General features: G+C 38.3%; 2 protein-coding genes across 4 annotated transcripts in view; one reads left to right on the plus strand and one right to left on the minus strand.

Annotated features, from left to right (window-relative positions):
* Positions 1 to 407: 407 nt before the first annotated feature.
* LOC122013383 (extra-large guanine nucleotide-binding protein 3-like) lies at positions 408 to 8,130 on the plus strand. The gene is made up of 11 exons (XM_042569642.1): positions 408 to 681; positions 771 to 1,021; positions 1,121 to 2,127; positions 2,212 to 2,349; positions 2,639 to 2,743; positions 2,862 to 3,041; positions 4,056 to 4,233; positions 5,362 to 5,612; positions 6,206 to 6,378; positions 7,020 to 7,217; positions 7,440 to 8,130. Exons 3-11 carry the CDS (start codon positions 1,192 to 1,194, stop codon positions 7,825 to 7,827), a joined length of 2,547 nt encoding a protein of 848 aa, XP_042425576.1. The 5' UTR covers positions 408 to 681; positions 771 to 1,021; positions 1,121 to 1,191; the 3' UTR covers positions 7,828 to 8,130.
* A 90-nt stretch (positions 8,131 to 8,220) lies between these two features.
* The window catches only part of LOC122013384 (dnaJ homolog subfamily B member 1-like), a 3,788-nt gene continuing 412 nt past the window's right edge, over positions 8,221 to 11,596 (minus strand). For 2 of the 3 annotated variants that reach the window (XM_042569643.1, XM_042569644.1), the window contains exons 2-4: positions 11,425 to 11,596; positions 9,580 to 9,995; positions 8,221 to 8,863 (exon numbers count right to left, since the gene is read on the minus strand). The exon at positions 11,425 to 11,596 is cut by the window's right edge and continues 128 nt beyond it. In XM_042569643.1, coding sequence (XP_042425577.1) covers positions 8,428 to 8,863; positions 9,580 to 9,995; positions 11,425 to 11,589 — 1,017 coding nt within the window. In that variant the 5' untranslated portion in view covers positions 11,590 to 11,596 and the 3' untranslated portion in view covers positions 8,221 to 8,427. The remainder of the gene's footprint in view (positions 8,864 to 9,579; positions 9,996 to 11,424) is intronic. The other variant, XM_042569645.1, reaches the window with a different exon arrangement.

Consider the following 11,596-nt stretch of genomic DNA (forward strand, 5'->3'; position numbering starts at 1 on the left):
TGAGCACTATCTATAATAGATCAATCAACATCAAATATATATAAGATTATGTATAGATAGTGAATTAAATGAATTAATGTGATTAGAGAGTTAAATAAATATTATTGGAGATAGGAATTGATGATAAAGTTAAAATTTTACATGGAAATTTTAGACAAGTTATCGTAATTTTAACTAAGTCTATCGGTAATCTTACCAAATAATTGTAAACTGAATACAGCTTTTAACTCCTTTACAACTCTAATGGTAAATTCCGAACCATGTTAAACTTTGAAATGTCCTTTACCAAAACGCCAATTTTATAATATTTTTAAAATTCACAAAATTAATTTTATAATTTTCCTGAGAAAAGTATAGCTGAAAGTTTATTAATATTGTACTTATAAATCCCCTCATTTTTGTAATCAGTTTCAGCGGTAGAAGTTTTATGCTTGCAAGTGTTTACGATTCCCATCGATCTCTGCCATTGTCTACGTCGTTGGTGAAGGCGTCTACTTGTCAATTCTTCGAGATCGAGGCCATATCTTCGTCCAAAAGGAGGAATTGGTGGGTGATGGCTGTAAAGCATAGTAATTGGAGCATTAACTAACTCAATCGAAGACCCGACAGAGCAACGCCGGTCCTCCGCAATCATCATGGATTCCACTCTTCTCCGCGGCTCTCGTTTCCAACCAACACCAGGTTGCTATTCTTCTCCCGATTCCATCGCCATCTTCGATCTTCCTCAAAAACGGATTAATTTAGGCAGTTTTGTGTTTGTTTTCAAGCAGTTGACGTTGCTAGGGCTTTGACTTGTAATATTCTATCTCGGACTCTCGATCGGGAAGTTTCGTTGTCGGAGTGAACACGTTCGCCTCCTGGAAGTCAAATAAGTCGGCTCCTTGGACTCGCTGTAGTTCAACTGGGTTTCTTCGATTTATTCTGCATCTGTAGATCATCTGGTGGAGGAAAAGTGCGGCTTTGTTCCGGCTTTCGCCGGTTTCTTCTGCTTCCCTGATCCTTGTTCGTCCTGCAAATTAAGGTTTTTTCATGCGTCTTTTACCCTTTGTACTCGATGCTTTAGATGCAAACTTCCTCTTTTGAGCTTTTGCGGTTTGGTTGCTGTTTCGATCTGTTCTAGTTTTAGGGTGAGTAGAAAAGGAATATTTTGTTTTTTGCTCGATTGCTGAGCTTGGGGAAATATCGGAAACTATGGATGTTACTAGCTGGCAGGAGATGCTACGGAGTATGTTGCCTCCAGGGACTCCCATCCCAGAGGCGCCAGACAACCTCGATTACTCCATTGCCATCGAGTATGACGGCCCTCCTGTGACTTATGAGCTTCCGAGGGTTGAGCCTGTCGATGTGATCCCTACAGCTGAGCCTGTTCTTGAATCTCATATGTCCGGGAATGGCACACTTGCCCCAGTAGTTGATCAAATTCCGTTGCCGGTTTCTCTGATCGCTCGATGTGCTGACTCTCCACCCCGAAGTCTACGGGCCTCTGGGAGCTCTGAGTCTGTTGATTCTGTCTTGCAGAATGAAGAGTTCACTGATGCATCCCATTCGGCGTCTCCAGTTTCTGCACATAGCATGCCAAATGGGCAGCCTAGGCAACAGGTTAACGAGGGGAGGAGGACATCAGTAGTTACTTTCAAGGAAAAATCAGAAAGTAAAGAGTTATTCGAAGATATATCAGGTTCTCCTCAGTTCCTTGGTGTTACCAGCAAGGAGAAGAAAAAAAGAGTGTGTTGTAGATGTGGGAAGAGAAAGTGGGAGCGCAAAGAAGTGTGTATTGTTTGTGATGCCAGGTATTGCAGCTACTGTGTGCTCAGAGCCATGGGATCTATGCCGGAGGGGCGGAAGTGTGTTAGTTGCATTGGACAGCCTATTGATGAGTTCAATCGTTCAAAACTTGGAAAGAGTTCAAGGACATTAGCTCGTCTTCTTAGTCCACTGGAAGTTAGGCAAATATTGAAAGCGGAGAAGGAATGCCATGCAAATCAACTCCGCCCGGAACAGCTCATTGTGAATGGATTTCCACTAAGGCAAGAGGAGATGGCAGAATTATTTAGCTGCACAATGCCTCCTCAAAAGTTGAAGCCTGGAAGGTATTGGTATGACAAAGAATCCGGCCTCTGGGGAAAGGCAAGTGCATCTGGCTTTGATTCTGAGTCCTTTTTGCTTGGCTCAGCATGTTAACTCTTTGCTTATTCTTTTTGTTTTTTCCAGGAAGGAGAGAAACCTGATAGAATTATTAGTTCTAACTTGAATTTCACCGGCAAGCTTCAGACTGATGCTAGCAAGGGAAATACTGAAGTTTACATTAATGGAAGACAAATAACAAGAATTGAACTAAGGGTGCTTAAGGTGCTCAAGTCAAATACTGAAGTTGATTCTTTTAGTAGCTACATTTTTATTTGCTCATCATCTATAGAAAACCTTTGTTATTCTACTGACTACTGAGTCAGCTACAAGTAGTCTTGTTTAAATCTATTAAGCTCATCTAAGGATCTACAAAAAAAGTTGATAGCTAATTCAGTCACTTACCAGTGCTTTGTTTTTCCACATCCATCTTTTACTGTCATGGTTATCACTTATCAGTGCTTTGTCATACCTTCTGTCTCTAAATCACATTCTGAAAATGTATGTTTTGCAGCTTGCTAAAGTTCAATGTCCACGTGATACACATTTCTGGGTGTACGATGATGGTCGTTATGAGGAGGAAGGTCAAAATAATATCAGGGGGAAAATCTGGGAATCGGTATGAGAACTAATTACTCTTTTTTTTTTCGTCTAACTAAATTTGGATCCTCATCTACTATAACAGGTTATCTGGTTAATAGTTGCTTCATTATTGTTCTGGTCTTTTTGCTTGACAGGCATTAACAAGATTTGCATGTTCATTATTCTCTTTACCTGTACCACATTCAGTTCCTAGTGGCCCTAAAAGTGAGGCATCCCACTTAACCAGACTCTTGCCTGGTTATCTCGAACAGAGAGTCCAAAAATTTTTGCTCCTTGGACCCCAGGGATCAGGAACTGGCACTATTTTTAAACAGGTGTGATACATTTACCCACTATTTTATATGAACCATAATGACAAATTGTGATTGTTTGCATTGGTGATCTTTATCTAGATATGTTTGCTTGATACAAACTGGAACAGATAAACATGATTAGTATTAACCTATGTGGTTTGCTAGTTTTTCTAGATAGTATTTCGATTTTATCATTTGTTCTCATTGTTAGCCAAAATGCTGTAGCAGTTTAGTCTGTATGGTCCTAAAAATTACTTCATATGCCTATTCAGCTTTTTGATGGTAATTTCCTTCAAATGTTTTACCGAAAGTTATCTGTTGTCATGAGGTTATAAAAGGTTAATTTTGCATATATAGTGAAGCTTAGAAAAATGAGGAAACGCTCTGTCTTCCTGACTCGTGATGTTAGTCGGGTTCTTTACTTCAATATAGCATCTTTTTGTTCGCTGACATTTTGACACATAACGTGACTATATTCCTTGAATTAATTTAAAAGAGTCAAATATGTGAGGAACTCACCCAAATAACATAATGATCATTTTCAGGATGTCAAACCGTGTCGTGATATCCAAAATTGTATTCATAATAGTTGCTAGCTATCGAAGTGCATTACTTTGATTTGTCTTAATCTTTAGATAGCAATTGTTACCTACTTCCTGCAATAGTGAGACGATGACTACTTCCTGCATGTATACTATACTAATGGCATGCTTCATGCTATATTTAATATCAAAGTAAGGGTAGTAATTCATTTAGGAAGAGACAATTATCATAAAGTTCAACCACCTGATCTTTATCTCTGAAGTTTGAAGCCATATGAAGTTTTGTAGCATGAAATGATAATTTTATCATCTTTTGATTCATAATTATTTGTTCAAAGACTGTCATGTGGTTTGAACTGCCTATTGTTGGTTCAATGCTTTGAACGGGAAAACTATTGTATGGAAATTTGCTATACACTACTGTTTGTTTCTTTTCTACACACAAAGCCCGTGTTCACACCATTTTTGTTTGATGACTCGATAATTTGGACAGGCTAAGCTTATGTATGGAAATAACTTTTCTCAAGAAGAATTGGAAAACATGAAATTGATGGTACAAAGCAATATGTACAAGTATCTAAGTATTTTACTGGAAGGCCGAGAACGCTTTGAGGAGGAGGCTTTGACTAAGATGGAACAGAGAGTATCTGATGAAGGACATTCTTATGAAGGTAACACACATATTTATGTCTCTGCTGTTCTTTTTGCAACCATGTCTTCGCTATCCGCTATGCGCTAATCTAATTAAATTTTATTGGTTATCCACCTATTTGTCCTCCTTTTTTGAATTTTGACATATCTTCTTAAGTGGCTGGCAGCGGTAATTACTAGTTATCACCATAAGATACTTGTATGGAGATCATTTGTGTGTAAAGGAATTAAAGAAGTGCCGTTAGGATCGAATGAGCAAACAAATTGTCAATGTGCAAAAATTACACAAAACATGCTAAAAGACTACTCACTTTGGCATCATTCCTAATTCATAATACGAACAATAACACCACAACCAACAACAACACAAAGCTGTGAGTACACTATTTGGGGTTAGCAGTTATACTACTGCTAGGTACTCAAATATGTTTCGAAACCCACAATTTGCCAAATTTCATAGTAGCAGAGTAATAGTTAAATAACCATGGTTTGAGTCGCTAATGTTTCTAGTGCAGTTTGATTGTTGATTAAGGTTGTGGAATCTATATTAATGTGAACTATATCTTGGTTGGGCTCTAATTGAGAAGATAGCCTGGTTCAGATTTGAATCTAAGGCTTTATTTTCAAATAAAGGGGAGCCTTAATGTAATGGTAAAGTTGTTGATGTGTGACCTTATGGCTACGGATTCGAATCGTGGAAATAGTCTCTTGCAATGCAGGTAAGGTTGTGTACAATAGACCCAATATGGTCGGACTCTTCTCCAATATCCCACATTAGGAGAGTTTCTTGCACTAGACTACCCTTTTTTCTATGTGCCCTAGACAAGCCCCTTAAATAGCCCCCATAGTGATCTCAATGTCTAGACAAAGTTAAATCTTTATCTCTTTGGTAATTTATCTCAATTTTAACCAAGTGAATTGTAATACACGAATGTCCATGCACATGTTCATCACTAAGAATTGGTGGCCACTGGCCAGCATTCAAACATAAAGCAACTTCTGCAGTGACATGTAGTCATGTAGTTACTTTGGTTTACATTTGCATGTCTTCTGAGCTCTATCGATATTAACACTTTATCTTGATAGTGAATAGGTAGATTTAACTTCCCACATGAATGGTTTCAGCAAATCATTTGCAATGGTTTCAGGTCAAGAAGAAAGTGAAGCTAGTAGGCCAAATCAATGTATTTACTCTATCAACGGAAGATTAAAGCAGTTTTCTGATTGGCTTTTGGACATAGTCGCCATGGGGGACTTGGATGCTTTTTTCCCTGCTGCAACGCGTGAATATGCTCCATTGGTTGAAGAGATGTGGAGAGAGCCTGCTATACAAGAAACATATAAGAGAAGAAATGAACTCCACTTTCTTCCAGATGTTGCCAAATACTTCTTGAATAAGGTATTTGTTTATGATATTGTTCACGCTTTGTATGACCATTCTCTGATGGTGTGATCTTCTCTTAGGCAAAGTCTAATAGCTACATATAGTAGTGCTATACTGTCACTGTATTGAGATGCACATGAGATTACTATTAATACTTGACCAGGCTACTTGCTCCTGTTTCTCACATCAAGTTGTGAGAAAAAGAAAAATCTTTATTCTTTCTACAATGAGAATTTTGTACTTGTCATCATCAAATTGTGTTACCTCCACTATTTTTGGAGTTGACTACTTGGATTTATTGCTTCGTTATATGTTTTGAAGTCTTTATTAGTAGATTCACAACTCTCGAATCACTTTCAGTTACATTAACTAGAGTTTTCCTTGGTCACTCTACAATCTACTCCTGCTTGTTATTTCAATTGGTTCAACTTATCTAATAATACAATCTATTAGGCATATTTGAACATATACCATCTGATGGAGGCCCTACCAGTCTTTTTTACCTGTCTAATGGTTCTAACCTATCAATACAGTTAGATCTCTTCTGAGTTTTTATTTATCACAGAAACTTAAGCTAAAGTGGATAGCAATGTCATACTTTCTTGCAGGCTGTTGAGATATCAAGCAATGAGTATGAGCCTTCAGAGAAGGATATATTGTATGCGGAAGGAGTAACTCAAGGGAATGGGTTAGCCTTTATCGAGTTCTCACTTGATGACCACAGTCCAATGTCAGAACTCTACAACGACAATCTTGAAGCCCACTCCCAATCACTTCCTAAGTAATTTCTCACCTCAATCTTCTGTGCTAGTTGCTGTTTCTATCAACTATTGTAGCAGGAGATATGGTTGTATTGGCTGAACCATGTTAGCAATTAGAAATTTATATAGTTTTATTCAATAGTCGTAATACAGGTAGAAACACAGAAGAATAAAGACAATGGTGCGAAAAATAGTGATAGAATTTATACGAAGGTGGTTATCGTATAATGGAAGATCTAGTGAAGGGAGCTTTCATATTATGAATTGTGCAACACTAATCTCAACAATTTGGTTTCATATACTACATTGTAGCACATATAGTAATGAAACCATGTGGCATATACTATAATTGAATTGCACTACTTGCCATAAGGACTTGTGGCACCTAGCCACCTACTATAAATAAACTAGACATCTATCTGTGGATATCTGGGTCAAATTGTCGAACCTACTATAACTGAACTGTAGGACCTAGTAAACTAAATTATGACACCTACCTACTGTGTCGTGTCATTGAACCCCAACTAAATTGTGGCAATTTGGCTGTTCAATTAAACATTGACCCATAAATGATAGTTAAAGGCCCTTCTACAGTGCTGAAAATTATACTTTCATTCTCACTCTTTTGCTCATGTTTTTTACTGTGGTTCATTTTCCGCAGGTACCAATTGATTCGAGTAAGCTCAAAGGGCATGAATTACGGCTGTAAATGGGTTGAAATGTTTGAGGATGTCCGCCTAGTAATCTTCTGTGTGGCACTCAGTGACTATGACCAGTTAACATCTCCTGTCACCGGTAGTAATAAACCTTTGCAGAATAAAATGATGCAAAGCAAGGAGTTGTTTGAGGCCACAGTCAGGTCTGTCTTTACTTTCTTGATAATTGTGGTGTTAATCATTATACAATCACTTTTATAAATGCATCTCTTGTTGCTTATATATGCATCTAGAGTTAAGAACTAGTTGTTTCTCCCAGTTCGCTTTGGAAATTAATGCTTCTATACCATAGCAGTTATCATAAACTGCTCTTGTATTTTGACTTTGTTATATATCATCAAGTGACTCGAGGTTATTTTAACCAGGCACGTGTGCTTCCACAATACCCCATTCGTCCTCGTGCTCAACAAGTATGACTTGTTCGAGGAGAAGATAAACCGCGTGCCCCTGTCTTCCTGCGAGTGGTTCAGTGGGTTCTCCCCATTGAGGACCAACCAGAGCAACCAGAATCTAGCACAGCAGGCTTACTATTACATCGCCATCCAGTTTAAGGATCTCTACTCCACCCTCACCGATCAGAAACTGTTTGTTTGGCAAACACGAGCACGAGACCGCCCTTCAGTGGATGAAGCCTTCAAGTACATGCGAGAAGTGCTTAAGTGGGCCGATGAGAAGGATGAGAATATTATCTTCATGGAAGATTCCTTCTATAGCACCACAGAGTTGAGCGCCCCAGTTATCCAGCAGGAATGATCGACTCGATCTCCCTCTCTCGGCTCAAATTTTTGTGTGCATAGTATCTTTGTATCTGATGTATAATCTAACTCCAGATTCTCTGGCTTACAATCCAAGTCCTGATGATTAAGAATGTGATTGCTTGCTCTGCCCTTCTGTATAATAGAAATCAAGTTTCATGGCGAACTTGAATTCTCATAAAATTGTCCTCATAAAATTTAGAGAAGTTAGGAAGATACTACACCATGAAAATTTAAGGCCAAATTTGTATGATTACGACTTTGTATGTACAGTGAAAAAATCTCTATTGTTGGTGTCCTATTGTCTTTGTTAATCATATAGCCATCTGTTAACTAATTTGTGCCACATCAATCAAGCAGCATCAAGGCATAAGTCTCAATACTTAAACTATGCTCATGTTGATACTTTAATGAATTCATAAAATTACAGCAATTGGGTGATCATAACTCATCAGTAAAGATTTCAAAATGCAACATGAGAATGAAAATTTTTATAGACATCATGGCGCTTAAATCATAATAGCAGTGAAAAATAAAATAACAATAGTGATAATGATAATATGGCAAGGTAACTGAGGTAGAGCAATCTGCACCTTGATTATCCAAAGATGCTTCTAATCCCTGCACGCTGCTCTAGTGTCAATCTGGAAGGAAACTTCACATCGAACTTGATAATCAGCTTCCCCTTCTTGCCAGGTTCTCGTGCAATGGGCATTCCTTCATTTTCAATCACCAATTCATAGTTAGGTTTGATAACATCAGTCATGTCGATCACCAAATCACGCCCATCAAGGGTTATGAGGTTTATTGTAGTCCCTGCTAGTGCATCGACCAGTGAGATCTTTTGATGAACAACAAGATCATTGCCCTCCCTCTTGTATACTTCATGAGGCTTCTCGTCGATAATAAAGACTAGGTCTGCAGGAATTTGGTTCAGTTCTTCATTCCCTTTCTCTGGAAATGTTACTTTTGTGCCTTTTCTCCACCCTGGCTTCACTTCGATTGTCAGTATTTCATGTTCTGCTACTGTTTGCCTGTATTGCATGAACATGAAAAAGGAAAGGATTAGAAAACAGAATGAGGAGAAGATTAAGTTGTAAAAAGTTACATTGCGGTATATGTTGTGTTCGGTGTACCATTATGATCAAATTGAAAGCATGTTTCAAGTATACAAGCGGCAGAAAATTGGTGATATGCAAAATAATAACAGGGAAAGAAACACTAGATGAGCAAAAAAGAAAGTCAAATAGGATCTAATCCCCTTAGAAAAATGAAGGGGAAAAAACCATAGATAGAGAGTACATGGTAGAAATATTAGTAATAGATTTGCATCCAAATGATTTTTGTGAGGTGATGGAAACTGAGAACCTCACCCTGAAGCACGAGGTCTGATCATTTTACAGAAGGGGCACCGGGCCAAGAATAAACAAGAGCATTTGGTGAGGTGATGGGATAGATTTCTTAAACCACCGGCTAGCAATATCACTGGTTACCAAACAAGTTCTCATGCACAATAAGTACAAATTTTCGAGGTGTCTAGAAAATTATGTCAAACATTAGAGGCATGGGCATCGTTGTGTAGAGCTTCTGCAATGGCTTCACAGTCTTAAATTAGGCATGCTATCAGACATGAACCATCCATATGATTAGATTGTTTGATCTACAGTGTGAATCTAGACAGTAATATCCCATTAAACTATTCAGTTAATGCCAATTTATCAAAAAAATTAAGAAGGGGAAAGTTTTCTACCCATTAGGAGTTCTGACTTCTCTGGAGATCTTCATCTTCCTCTTTGTACCAGTATAGAGTTCCTCAAGATTGCATGCTAGCTTTCGCTCTACAGCAGGCGCTTTCCTTAAACGAGTACTAGTAGCAGCTCCCTCAGTCTTAGGCTTGAAGGTGTTTGCAGAACCACCAAAGCCACCAAAAGTGCCGCTACCATCTGTCTGAAACCTTGTTGATTTTGAATGATTCAAGTTCTCAAAACCGAAAGGATTGCTCCCAAAGAAATCAGAAAAAATGTCCTCGGCATCTCGAGGATTGAAACAGAAAGTACTAGAACCACTTGATCCATGAGAGGCTCCATTTTGTGAGTCACAAGAGGCATTCAAGCCCTCTTCTCCATATTGATCATATATTGCCCGTTTTTTTGAATCGCTGAGCACCTGGAATAAGTCACAAGAAGTAAGGTCATTCACAACATAATCTCTGTTGCCTGTATCTTTTGACTTGCCAGCAACTATGTTAGAAATTTCAATAAAAGGTTTGGTATTTCGCAATTTATTCACTAAATGTTAATCACATCATTACAAATCAAGAACATCTAACCTATTTACTTCACGTTTTATGAGCTCAAGAAAAATTGTCATCAAAATCAACAAAGAATACGTAAGCAATCAAGTGCACTGTAAAAGATACAGGTCTTAGGCTAATGATGATAATCTTAATTCTTCAAGAATATTAGTCAATGGAAAAGCTAGTTTTTGGATGATGGTTGCACTTGCCCTTGAGTTGACTCTTCACTTTAAATATGTTTGTCTTTCCTCAAGGGAAAGAAGGGCAGTGGCCTTCCTATATACTGACCTGAAATATACAAGAATTAGGGTTGGTCATGTGCGAGGATCAATAGATATAAGTATGTAATTGTGTGCTATTGAGAATGTCAATTAGCTGATTGTCCACAATAAGAAATACAGCCTACCAAATATCTCAAATCCATCCAAACAAAAGATCCTCAAAGTCGTTTGGCATCAAGGGTGTTGACCATTTGTCAGCTGAGCATCGGCAAGTAGAAGTTCTAAAGAAAGCAGTCAACCTAGAAAGTTGTTCATAACTGTGGATCCATTGCCAAAGGTAGCAAAATTGACATTCAAATAGCCACAAACATTGATTTTACTGAAATTCCTGCAACATACAAATCGCAAGTATAATCCCATTCTTGAGTACAAATTATGTGATGTGCATCTTGCTCGTTAGATATTTAGAATTATCCATCATCACAGGGTGAGGATCTGATCTTAGGAGGGGTCAATATCCACAATATGTTAGCACAGTAAACTCTGATGACACCATACTGATATCTCACCGCTAGTTCTACAAAAGAGGGAAAGAGGGAAAGTTCATCAGTAATAGAAGATTGGGTCCATAGAATTTTACTTTGGAGAAGTTAGTTGGATTTGAATTGGCTATCCAACATTCATCATGGCAGAAGATAAAGGTACAATCCCCATCTAAACTGTTTGGATGCCTCATTCGATACAGTTGCCCTAATACTATGAACAAGATTGTGGAGTTGGCATAGTTTTAGGATGTGGCATAGCTCTTCCTCTCAAACATGTGTGTCAAACAAGTTTGGAATTTGATGACTTCCAACCAGATGCAAAGTTGCAAATTTGCCTAAAGGGAAAACCGAATAACTTCTCGCCCAAGTCGCACTCACCTTTGGGAATCCCAAATGTGGAAATTGACTGACAGTATTATCATTGAAACCAAAACATAAACACTAGAATAAACCCCCACGAATTCAAATGAGAACAAAAAAGAAACGTCACAATGGCAAAAAGAAGAACGAGTGTAGTAAAAGATGAATCTTACATCATAGGCTTCAGCAATCTCTTTGAACTTGGCCTCGGCGGCCGCCTTATCATTAGGGTTCTTGTCCGGGTGCCATCGAATCGCCAGCTTCCGGTAAGATTTCTTGAGTTCCTCATCGCTGGCGCTCCTACCAACCTCCAGTACGTTGTAGTAATCGACTCCCATGCCGACA

The sequence above is a fragment of the Zingiber officinale genome, chromosome 8B (assembly GCF_018446385.1).
Source record: "Zingiber officinale cultivar Zhangliang chromosome 8B, Zo_v1.1, whole genome shotgun sequence".
Classification (NCBI taxonomy): Eukaryota; Viridiplantae; Streptophyta; class Magnoliopsida; order Zingiberales; family Zingiberaceae; genus Zingiber; species Zingiber officinale.